Below are 13331 nucleotides of genomic sequence, written 5' to 3'. Positions count from 1 at the left end.
CCGAGAGGCGGAGGTTGCAGTGAGCCTTGATCGCGCCACTGAACTCCAACCTGGGTAACGGAGCGAGACCCTGTTTCAAATCCAAATAAAATAAAACATATAACCACTTGAAATCTCTGCCTGATACATGACATTTAACCACCTTTATCCTGTAAGATATTCATTCTCAATGACTCATTTGAAAATTTGGATAACTTCATTGACATCTTTAGAATAAGTTAGGGAATTTACAGATTTTCATTGGCTTCTCTCTCAAATATGTTTATCCCTAAGGAAAAAAAATGGAGATATTTAAGGAAAAATTACCTTTACATGGACATTTACAACACACTTTATTTATTTATTTATTTATTTATTCATTCATTCATTCTAGAGATGGGGTCTTGCTTGTCTCTCTGGCTGGAGTGGCAATATGCTTTATTAAATAAAGTCTAACATTCATAATAGAAATCACCATATCTGATTGTGTTAAATTAAAAGAGACTTGTAGATATAACATACAGATGCAGTTTGGAGTCTGATTTGGACAAAGAAATGTAAAGCACCTTTTGGGATAGTTAGGGAAACTTGAATATGGACTATATTTTAGATAGAAAGAAATGTTATTGACATGAAGAGGTAGACGCTATTTTTTTAAAGCAGATTACAAAACAGCCTGTACAGTATGATCTCATGTGGTTAAAAATATACATATGGATATCTGTGTGTATAGATAAAATATAGATATTAATAATGGTATTCTTAGTGGTAGAAATATGGTTTTATTATTTTTATATTCTTTAACTTTATAATTTACTGCTTTTGTAAAATTAAACTTAAAGTCACTAGGAAACTCTAAAAATAACTAGATGTTATTTAAAAATGAATTTATTCCGTTTCATTTACAATACCATGGAAAAATTACTTAGGAACAATTTAGCAAAAAGATGCAAGACCTCTTCACTATAAAACATCACTGAGATAAAGGAGATCTAAATAAATGGTTCATGAAGAGGACTTAACATTAAGATTTCTATCCTCAAATGGATCTGTAGATTTAATGCAGACCCAATAAAATCCTAGAAGGCATTTTTATAGAAATTGATGAGCTGATTCTAAAATTTAAATGGAAATGCTAAGAACTTAGAATAGCCAAAACAATTTTGAAAAAGAACAAAGTTGGAGGACTTACAGTACTTGATTTAAAGACTTACTCCAAATCTCAGACAGAGTGGTACTCTAGTATAAGGATAGACAAATAGACCAATGGGACAGAATAGAGTTCAAAAATAGGTTCATAAATCACATCAGTTCAATGGGAAAAATTTTTTTCAAGTATTTATCTATTTACTTCTTAGAGACAGGGTCTTATTGTGTTACAGCCCAGGCTGGAGTGAAGTGGTGCCATCATTGTTCACTGCAGCCTCGAATTCCTGGGCTCAAGTGATCCTCCTGCCTCAACCTCCCGAGGTAGCTAGGACTACAGGCACATGCCACCATGCCCAACTATTTAATTTTTTGTTGAGATGAAGTCTCACTATGTTGCCCAGGATGGTCTCAAACTCCTGGTCTCAAGTGTTCCTCCAACCTTAGCCTCTCAAAGTTCTGGGATTACAGGCATGAGCCACCTGCCCTGAAAAAAAAAAAAAGAAAGTTTCTTTTTTTAACAGTTGGTGCTGCTAAAATCTCAGAAGTCACTATTAAAGAGCTCATCCCTGTAACCAAAAACCATCTGTACCTCAAAAACTATTGCAATTTTTTAAAAGTTGGTGCTGGAACAACTGGATGAAACTGGAACTACTGGGTGAACATATGGGGGAAAAATGAACTCTAACTTGTATCTCAGTCCAGACATAGAGTACTTATGTCTGGATCATAGACCAATACATAAAATCCAGAATTATAAAGCTTCTAAAAGAAACATAAGAGACTATCTTTATAAGTTTGAAGAAAGCAAAGATTTCTTAGACAAGAAATAAAAAAATCATTGACCATCAACTTTAAAAATGATAAATTGGACTTTAGCAAAATTAAAAATCTCTGCTCACCAAAAGATACCATTATGAAAATGAGAAAACAGGCTAGTTTGGGAGAAAAAGTTTCTCAATAGTTTATCTGACAAAAGACACATATCTAGAATATAAAAAGACCTTTTACAAATAAATAATACAATGACAAACTAAAAATGGGCAAAAGATTTGAACAGATACTTCAGCCTGGTGTGGTGGCTCACACCTGTAATCCCAGCACTTTGAGAAGCTGAGGTGGGTGGATCATTTGAGGTCAGGAGTTTGACACCAGCCTGGCCAACATGGTGAAACCCCATCTCTACTAAAAACACAAAAATTTGCTGGGCATGGTGACGCATGCCTGTAGTCCCAGCTACCTCAGAGGCTGAGGCACGAGAATTGCTTGAACCCAGGAGGCAGAGATTGCAGTGAGCCGAGATCATGCCACGGCACTCCAGCCTGGGCGACAGAGCAAGACTCCATCTTAAAAGAAAAAAAAAAAAGGATTTGAACAGATACTTCACAAATGGAGATAAACAATTGATCAATAAACATGGAAAGGTGTTCAACATCATTAATCATTAGAGATATGCAAATTAAAACCGTGCACTACTACTTCATGCCCACAAGAATGGCTAAAACAAAAAAGACTCTGACAATCATGTTCCAAGAACGTAGAACAACTGGAATTCTCATACATTGCTAGTAGATATGAAAATTGGTCTAAACTTTTACAAATGCATCTTCCGTATGAATCCGCAATTTTACTCCTAGGTGTTTACCCAAGAGACATTAAAACATATGCCCCAAAAAAGGCTTGTGCAAGAAAGTTTATAACAGCCCTATTCATAATCGCTCAAAACTGGAAACAACCCGAATATCCATCTTGAGGAGAATGTGCAAATTATGATACATTCACACAATGGAATACTACTTAGCAGTAAAACAGAATGAATTACTGATACACAGAACAACATAGATGAATGTCAGAAACATTTATCTTTAGTGAAAGAAACCAGACACACACACACACACACACACACATAATAATAATAATTAATTTTTAATGATAAAAGTCAGAAAGTGGCTACTTCTGGGAAAGGGACAGAGAATAGACTGGAAAGGGACACAAAGGAGCTCTGAAATAATGGACATACTCCAGACTTTGCTTTGGGTATTGGCTATAAAGCATATATAATTGGCAAAACTCATTGAACTAAATACTTAAGATGTATATATTTTATTGTTTATAAATTATACCTCAATAAAAATATTAACACCAACCAAAAGACATTTAAAAAAACATGAGAGGCCGGGCACAGTGGCTCACGCCTGTAATCCCAGCACTTTGGGAGACAAGGCGGGCGGATCACCGGAGGTCGGGAGTTTGAGACCAGCCTGACCAACATGGTGAAACCCTGTCTCTACTAAAAAAAAAAATACAAAAAATTAGCTGAGTGAGGTGGCACACGCCTGAGTCTGTAATATATGTGTCTGATAAAGTTCTTGTATATGTAAAATAAGGAACTCTTACAGCTCATTAATGAGTTACACACTTGTACCAAAGATGAATTTGTTCTAGTTGATAGTCTGAATGCAGCTACAAAAACACACCTAAAAGATAGTATCCACAACTTTTTCTTTAATAGTTTTTATTTGTACTGATTTTACATAGGGTATTAACATATAATGGTTTAAAAATTGTGATCATGCAGATGTAATATATAGGGTATACTTCTTATTACCAAAGCCTAATGTAACCTAATCTAAGCTCTTCATGTTGTTACAAAGTAAATCTTATTTTGGGACAAAGGATTTTATTGTACTGTAAATTGAATTGAAGCAAATAACCCCCCAAACTTTACAAAGTGTTAAAACAGAATTGCTGGTGGTAATTTCTTAAGTAAACATCATGAAATATTATAGCTTAAAGTAGAAATAAATTAAGTCAACCATACATAACAGAACTGGACCCACAGTAAATGAAATGTGCTGACTGGGCTATGTATCTTTTGTCTGTCTTGATAAAAGAAATGAGGTGACCAGATTTTGAGGGAGTTATTTTTCCCCAGTGCTCTTCCTGTTGCACACACTAAATAAACAGTGAATTCTCTAATTTTGCCTAGCTGTAACTCTTAAAACACAAATGGAAAAACTTTAGACTTGAGAATCAAAATAAAACATACTGAATATACTCAAAGAACCTTGTTCTTCATGTGATACTAAAATTCTAAAACGGGTCAATAGGCTGGTGCAGTGGCTCACACCTGTAATCTCAGCACTTTGGGAGGCTGAGGTGGGAGGATCACTTGAGCCTAGGGATTCAAGACCAGCCCAGATAACATAGTGAGACCCCATCTCTACAAAACATCAAAAAATTAGCTGGGCATGGTGGCATGCACCTGTAGTCCTAGCTACTTGGGAGGCTGAGGTGGGAGGATTGCTTGATTCTAAGAGGTTGAGGGTGCAGTGAGCCGTGTTTGTACCACTGCATTCCAGCTTGGGAGACAGAGTGAGACCCTGTCTCAAAAAATAAAATAGGCCAGGCGTGATGGCTCATACTTGTAATCCCAGCATTTTGGAGGCAGAGGCAGGTGGATTGCCTGAGTGCAGGAATTTGAGACCAGCCTAGGTAACATGGCGAAACACCATCTCTACTAAAAAAAAAAAATACAAAAAATTAGCTGTGCGAGGTGGCACACGCCTGAGCCTCAGCTACTCGGGAGACTGAGGTGGGAGAATCACCTGATCCAGGAGAGGTCAAGGCTGCAATGAGCCAAGATTGCACCACTGCACTCCAGCCTGGGCAATCAGAGTGAGACCCTGTCTTAATAAATAAATAAAAATAAAATAAAATAGGTCAATAACATTCGGTAGTATCTGGTTACCTAGTAAGTGCAATTTAAGCTCCTTTTAATTGGACTATCTACTAGGCTGCATTTACTCCAAACTTCTATACAATTATGGAGGCAATTTTAAAAATAAATGCAGAATAAGCATTTCATTTGAAATATTTGTTAATAAATACATGAATTAATTAAGCACAACCATTAAGATCCTGTTACCATGTGATGGGAAGGAAAAAGGGTCAAATAGATCTGTAATTGCTAACTCTTAAATACCTGTGACATACTTTCTACTTTGTGATTTATTAGTCTCTTATTATGTTAGTTCCCTACCTCCAAAATAAATCTCCACTCATTTGTTTAAAAAAAAAAATCTTTATTGAGTGCTTACTGTGTGCCAAGTACTATGCCTGAAACTAGTTATAGAGAGGTGAAGCAGATAGACATCATCCATGGAAGGTGTGAGGCACCCCTGAGGTGAACAGTTCTAATCTGTGTAGACATTCACCAGCAGATACTGAAGGCCTGAACTTGGGTGGGAGTTTGGAGGGCTTTGAGAATTGACAGAATTCAGATTTAGAGATGCCACAGGTAAGACTTGACTATGTAGATGTGGAGGTTGAGGGGGGAAGGAGTCAAGGATCCATGTGTTATTTTGATAAATTCATACACTATGTGATGATCAAATCAGTATTTAGGATACCCATCACCTTGAACATTTGTCATTTCTTTGTGGTTGGGAACATTTAAAATCTCCTCTTCTATCTATTTTGAAATACACAATATATTGTTATTAATATAGTCACCCTACTATGCTGTTGAACACTTAGTTATCCTTGACTTACCTGTTTCACAGATAATGACTTTCTATTTTTGTAGGTCAGTTATTTTCCTCCTACCCCTCCCACCACTCTCCCAGTGTATTTACATCAAATTATTAAATCAGTATTCAATGTTTCATCATGATGTTTATGTAAATATGCATGCTGTGGCAAGTATTCAATTTTTGTGGAACTTTTTATTTTTTCTGAAATTAATAATTACCTATTTCACTCTTAGTTTTCTTTGAGCTAATAGCTAAGGCTTCTCACACTCTTCAACAGCTCTGTAAAATTTCTCTCAATGCAGTTTTTCAAACAGTTGAACTTGCCATATTATCTATCAGTTCCACATTTTCCTGCATATTTTCTTCATGGAGACCTCCATAAACCCATAACCTGATGTAGTGTGGACTAGTTGCTGCCCCGCAGTGGTCATGGGACTTTCCTTGTACTGCTATCTAGGGAATTATTCTTACTTGTCTTAGATTCACTGTTTACTGGACACTACTTCTTCCTTTTTCTTGGTTTATTCTCTTGTGTTTATAGAGCTTAGAGTCTAATAATCTGGGGGGGAAGATGCATGTAAAGTATTATTTTCTTTAGTTCACATTGTCTGAAAATATCTTTATTCAATCATCATCATCATCATCATGCTTAAATGATCATTTGGTTAGATAGAACATTTTAGATTGAAAATTATTTTCACTCACAATTTCGAAGGCATTCTTTCATTGTCTTCTAGTTTCCAATATTGCTGTTCAGAAGCCATTTTAAGATCTTTTTATTCTTAGTAGTCTGAAGTTTTCACAAGTGTATGCCTTGAGTAGATATTTTCTTCATTCATTATACCAAATTTTTTACTCTGAAACTCAGTTCTGAGAATTTTCTATTATTATTACATGATTAATAATTTCCTTCCCACTCTTTTCTCTGATATCTCTCTTTTTTTTTTTTTTTTTTTTTGGAACTCCTATTAATCTGTTAGGGTGTCACTAGATTGAATCTCTGTTTCTTTTTCTTTTCTCTCGTCGTCTATCTCCTTATCTTTTTTTCTTCCTAAAAAAGATCCTCAACTTTTAACTTTTTTACTGAATTTTTATTTTGGCCATCAGATTTTTAATACCTAAGCTCTTTCTTATTCTGTTTCTTTTTATAATATCTTTTTTCATGTATCTCTGAAGATACTAACAACTTTGCATCTTCATCTTTCATTGTCTGTGTTTCCTCAGAGTTGTTTATTTTGTTCATTTGGTACAGTTTTTCTCTTTATGGTGAGAAACTTTCCCCATGTTTGTCAATCTTGAACTCTCTATTCAAAATATGAGTAAGCTGTTAAGCTGACTGAAAGCTCTGTGATTGTGGGTGACACTGACTGACTTGTGGCCTTCACTGTGGAGGAGTTAGTATCTTTGTGTCTTTGCTGAAACTGTTAATTTTTTCCAGAGAAAACTCTCTAGTCTCCTGACTGAAGGGTATGGGTGTAAAACCATCTGTAAGCATTTTAGAGCTAAATTAGAGAAGGGATAATTCCCCATTTTTCGTTCCATGCCTCACTCTGTCCTTCTCTATGCCCAATGTCCCTGAGTCCAGAATTTCTCTGGCTTAAGTTGTTTAGTCTCTTGTTGAGGGGGAGAAGGAATAGTTGCCTGATTGCATTGAAGGGATATCATTCAGTAATGATTTTCCATCCATCCCTCATCCCTTCCTCTGTTACCTCCTGTCACTGAGTCTTTAGAGTTCCACAGAGAAAATCTGCTTGTGTCTAGTCTCTGAAAACTTTCAGGTTTGGCCTTCTTTCCCTCTGTTAAACCTTGCTGCCGTCTGCTTTCTGTTTTCACATATTATGATGTCTCCCCATTCCAGTGAATATGGAGTTTTTGTATCTTGTTTCTTGTTGGATTGGAGTGGTTTTAAGATATAGAGGGAAAAGACATGTCTTTATGCCGCTGTCTTCAAATCTAGTAGTAGCTCTTAATGAGCACATATTCTGGGTGACTCTGAAAGAACAACTCATTTCGAACAATTTTTGTCATGTGGGGTGTCTCAGCCACTGAAACACCACTATAAAGATATTAATATATATACTTGAGCAGACATTGGCCTAAAGGTTGCTTTCTTGGGTTAATAGTTATATTAGAGTTCAATTCTGGGTATGGGATGACCTCAAGGATACAGAAATTCCCTGATTTGGGAGTTTGAGGAGGCTACTGATACTCTTTTTCCCTGCCTAAGTTTGAAGGAGGTTGCGGTGAGCCAAGATTGTGCCACTGCACTTCAGCCTGGGTGACAGAGTGAGACTCCATCTCAAAAAAAAAAAAAAAAAAAAATTAGCCAGGTGTGGTTGTGCACTCCTATAGTCTTAGCTACTCAGGAGGCTGAGGCAGGAGGATCACTTGAGCCCAGGAGGTCAAGGCTGCAGTGAGCTATGATTGCACCACTCCACTCCAGTCTGGGTGACAGAGCAAGACCCTGTCTCTAAAAACAAACAAGTGACAGTCCCTAGGAGAGTTATTCCAGGCAAAATTATGTTCCCAGAGCTTGGTACTTACTGTCGCCAAAGACCACAGCAAATGCATAATATGTTCATCAGAGTGAAGGAAGGTGAATGAAGAAAATCTTCAAGTTTAACAAAATAATTATTTACTGTCCAAAAATTATAATAAAAAGTTTGCTTGTTGAGTTGAGTCAAAACAAAGGGAATTCATTTTAGATAAACATGATTCCAGACATCATCAGGCTGCAGCCATATCTACCAAAGCTACATCTGTTAGGTCAGATGCTTGAGTCAGTATGACAAGATCCCTTCTTCTAGGAACATCTGTTTTATTTGACATGAATTCGTGGATAGTTGGAAGGATCCTTCCAACCCTGAGAGTCTGTGAGTGACCTTTCTTTCTGCCATTGGAGAAGGAATAGAATTGCTACTACTACTTCCACTTGTACATATGTGCTGTTTCAGAGCCTGGAGCCTTCTGATAGAGTAGAACTGCTAAACACGGAAGAGCAGCAGTTTTGCCATGTGGCCTCTCTGATATCAGGCAGCTCCCCAGCTAGGGGAAGCTAGAGTCAGGGTTTAGGTAGGTGTAACTGTTCAGTTCTGCTATCATTGACTGTTGCTAAGATAATTCATTTCCTTGTGTCTCACTGAAAGAGAACTATGTAGGACCAATATGAGATAAAGGTATATCTTGCTTAGAATAATTCCTTTCTCTCTTCAGGGAAAGTAATAATAATAGCCGAGTTAGAGTTCTATATGAATGGGTACCAAGCGCTGACCTGTCATTGACTTTCTTCCTGTAGGATTCTCAACAAGTTACAGAAGTATCTTTGACAACTCTTGTGAACTTTGTGGACATTACCCAGAAGCCAGAGCCTCCAAGGGGCCAACCCAAAATGGACTGGAAATTGCCATTCGACTTCTTTCCCTTCGAAATGGCATTCAGCAGAGGAGTATTCTCTCAAAAATGCTCAGTCTGTCCCATCCTTATCCTGTGCCTCTTACTACTTGGAGTTCTCAACCTAGAGACTACGTGAAGAAAAGAAAATAATCAGATTTCAGTTTTCCCTATGGGAAACTCTGAGGCAGCCACTTATCTTGGCTAAATAGATCCTCACCTGCTCATGACCAGAGAGCGTTTAGGAGGACCTAACTGAAGGAATCCTTGTATATGAAAGGAGTTATTTTAGAAAAGCAACAAAAATATTTTATTCATCATAGCTGTCTGCTTTGGGCTCTGCAGGCCACCAGGTACACATGAGGCCCTCTACTTCTCAAGCTGGGAAGGCCAAGAGCCTTCCTCCAGCCTTTCTGGTTATGTTACACCTAGCTGAATGTTTACAAGGTCTGGATCCATCTGCCCTCAGGCACAGTTGGGCCAAGCAGAAAGAAACACTTCTGCTGTCACCTTGAGTGAACTCAGGAATAGCTTCCCTCTGGACTATAGAGGAGCTAATTGTTTGGAACAGAAAACTGCTGGCTGTTGATTTTGTCTGGTTCCTTTGCCAACATCTGGGCACACCCTTTGCCCAGACACGAGTGGGGAAAGCAGTTCTTTCTCCTCAGTTTCCAAAGTAAATGGGGAATCCCAGCTTTCTTTTCTACTAGCAAATGACCCTACCATTTATTTCTGCCTTTTTCTTCCATTCATTGTGAGGAAAAATAAAACTGGTTGAGAGCTTTGTTGTACTAATTCCAGCAGCATGGTAGAAGGCAGCTGACCTGTGGTCTGCCTCCTGATTATGCTTCTATGTGTGTGAGGTTTGGGGAAAAAAAATCTGGGTAGAGTGGCTCATTCCTGTAATCCCAGCACTTTGGGAGGCTGAGGCAAGAGGATTGCTTGAGGTCAGGAGTTCGAGACCAGCCTGAGCAATGTAGCAAGACTCCATCTCTACAAAAAATGAAAAGCTGGCTGGGCACAGTGGCTAACACCTGTAATCCCAGCACTTTGGGAAGTCAAGGTGGGTGGATCATGAGGTCAGGAGTTCGACACCAGCCTGGCCAACATGGTGAAACCCTGTCTCTACTAAAAATACAAAAACTAGCTGGGCATGGTGGCGGGCACCTGTAATCCCAGCTACTCAGGAGGCTGAGGCAGGAGAATCACTTGAACCAGGGAGGCGGAGGTTGCAGTGAGCCGAGATTGCGCCATTGCACTCCAGCCTGGGCAACAAGAGCAAAACTCCGTCTAAAAAAAAAAAAGGAAAAAAGCTTAGCCAGGCATGGTGGCACACACTTGTGGTCCCAGCTACTCAGGAAGCTGAGGTGGGAGGATCACTTGAGCCCAGGGAGTCAAGGCTGTAGGAAGCCATGATTATGCCACTGTACTCCAGCCTGAGCAACAGAGCAAGACTGTCTCAAAAAAATGGGTGGGGGGTGTGCAGGGAGGGATAAAACTTTCATAAATACGCAATAGCATTTAAATCAGGGGACTTCAGTTCTTTTCCTTGGAGATATACTCTGAAGACCCCAGTTTTGTGACACTGACATTAGTGAGTTCAGCATAAAATTATTTTTTTTAGCACAAGGCAGTGGCAGCTTACAAAGGGCCTTGCCTGCCCTGCCAATTCAGAGATTCTGGCTTGCAGAGAAAACAAGGTAATTTCCTGTTATCATTCTTGGGTGGGTAGGAATTGGTTGGGAACTATGATAGAAAACATTAAAAGGTTTAGGCCTGGGGCAGAATTATGCTAGCCTTGTAATTAAGGCAAATTTTTGGTGGAAGATATCAAATCTACTTGTTTGAAACTTTAAATCCATTTTACAAAGAATTGAATCTAAAGAATAGAATGTAGTAGAACAACTTCAGTGAAACTCTGAAATGTGGAATTGTAAGGTGCAGCTCCTCAGTGACCTAACAACTCAGTGGGGGAAGACTGACGTAACACAGGAGACTACATTTGTTCAGAAAAGCAAACAATCAGTGTGGCCTAGACTAGTGAGGGGCAAGTTTGGAACTAACGTGGCAGGATGTAGGGGATTGGGAGAGTGAGTGGGAGGGAGGTGATCCCAGTAGCCTAGAACAACCCTCATGAAGGCCCAGGGTTTTTCATGGGCAGGAGGGTTTGGGGCCTGAAGTGACTGTAGTAGAAACACTGAATGGGCCAAACAGCCAAGATAAGCAGGATGACAGCTCCTTTTGTGGGGACTTGAAAGTCAGACAGAATTGGGAGATAGTTTGGTTTTCTTCACAGCATATTAATGCTCTGAAATTAAAATTGCCTTTTAATAAAGCATATGCTTAGTTGTAATCCTGCTTCATGAGAAGAAAATGCTCATTTGTAAACATCATCTCTGACTGGTTTATCATTTTGCCCTTTTCCAAAACACTTGGAAAGTAACCATTTCCCTGAAAGAAAAGGCAAAGTTTTGAGCAGTTGTTATTAAATTAGAGGAGGTGTTTCTGTACAAGGGGAAGTCGGTAGCTGGGAAGCTGATAGCACAGATCCCACCATAGTCCATTTCATAGACATTTAATTCAGTAACCCGCCTCCGAGGAAACCTGTAGTAAAACTGACCACAAAGCTAATAGAATATTTAAGTTTGGGCTTCTTAAAGGAAAATAATATGTGACAACTCATCCTCATCTATGGGGTAGCAGACATCCAGTCCACTGCTGACAGACTACCTGCCCCTTTCAGAATCCGGTCCCTCTTACTCCCTGATTCAGATCCTTAGCCTCATTCCGAAGTGCTTTGAGACCATTCTGTGTCTTTAAACAAATTATATGTCAAGTATAATTCACATACCATAAAATTCATCCTCTTAAAGTGTACAATTCAGTGGTTTTAAATGTATTCACAGAGTTACACAACCATCACCAGAACATTTGCAGTCCCAGCTATTTGTGAGGTAGAAGTAGGAAGATCACTTGAGCCCAGGAGGTTGAGGCTGCAGTGAATCATGATCATGCCACTGCACTCCAGCCTGGATAACAGAGTGAGACCCTGTTTCAAAAACAAACAAACAAACAAAAAACTCAACTTCTTGTGTATTGTATGTAATACTCTATGAGTAACTTCCCTTTTTTATCATTGTATTTGTTCAGTATTCTGGGTATTTTAAAGCAGTGGTTCCCAAAGGTTAGTCACAAAGTAATCTTCTAGGGTGCTTTATAAAAATACTGATTCCTGGGCCCTTCCCCTAGAGATTCTGAATCAATGGTGGAAGAGGCAGGTCTAGGAAGTGGGGACTCCAAGATCTGTATTTTGTAAAGTTTTCTAGCTGCTTCTGATGTGCAGCTTGGTTTGTGAAACTATGTGATGTTGCATAGTGTGGCTGAAACTGGTTTCATTTAAGGGTCCCATCATTGACAACTCCTGAATATGTCCACTGTTTCTCTGAGAATTCCAACTGCTCATGTGTAGAGGGAAATTTATAGCACTAAATGCCCACAAGAGAAAGCAGGAAAGATCCAAAATTGACACCCTAACATCACAATTAAAAGAACTAGAAAAGCAAGAGCAAACACATTCAAAAGCTAGCAGAAGGCAAGAAATAACTAAAATCAGAGCAGAACTAAAGGAAATAGAGACACAAAAAACCCTTCAAAAAAATTCATGAATCCAGGAGCTGGTTTTTTGAAAGCATCAAAATTTATAGACCGCTAGCAAGACTAATAAAAAAGAAAAGAGAAGAATCAAATAGACGCAATACAAAATGATAAAGGGGATATAACCACCGATCCCACAGAAATATAAACTACCATCAGAGAATACTACAAACACCTCTACGCAAATAAATTAGAAAATCTAGAAGAAATGGATAAATTCCTCGACACATACACCCTCCCAAGACTAAACCAGGAAGAAGTTGACTCTCTGAATAGACCAATAACAGGATCTGAAATTGTGGCAATAATCAATAGCTTACCAACCAAAAAGAGTCCAGGACCAGATGGATTCACAGCCGAATTCTACCAGAAGTACAAGGAGGAGCTGGTACCATTCCTTCTGAAACTATTCCAATCAATAGAAAAAGAGGGAATCCTCCCTAACTCATTTTATGAGGCCAGCATCATCCTGATACCAAAGCCTGGCAGAGACACAACCAAAAAAGAATTTTAGACCAATATCCTTGATGAACATTGATGCAAAAATCTTCAATAAAATACTGGCAAACTGAATCCAGCAGCACATCAAAAAGCTTATCCACTATGATCAAGTGGGCTTCATCCCTG

At 38.6% G+C, this 13331-nt stretch overlaps 1 protein-coding gene across 1 annotated transcript in view; it reads left to right on the top strand.

The window, feature by feature from the left end:
- TCTN3 (tectonic family member 3) overlaps positions 1-9845 on the top strand; it is a 28450-nt gene extending 18605 nt beyond the window's left edge. The window contains exon 14 of the mRNA XM_009245651.3: positions 8956-9845. Within this exon, the coding sequence (XP_009243926.1) occupies positions 8956-9189 (234 nt within the window). The 3' untranslated portion in view covers positions 9190-9845. The remainder of the gene's footprint in view (positions 1-8955) is intronic.
- Positions 9846-13331: the final 3486 nt, after the last annotated feature.

Source organism: Pongo abelii, chromosome 8, assembly GCF_028885655.2.
Source record: "Pongo abelii isolate AG06213 chromosome 8, NHGRI_mPonAbe1-v2.0_pri, whole genome shotgun sequence".
Taxonomy (NCBI): Eukaryota; Metazoa; Chordata; class Mammalia; order Primates; family Hominidae; genus Pongo; species Pongo abelii.
The sequence above is the reverse complement of the archived record's forward strand: the minus strand, read 5'-3'. Positions and strand labels throughout refer to the sequence as shown.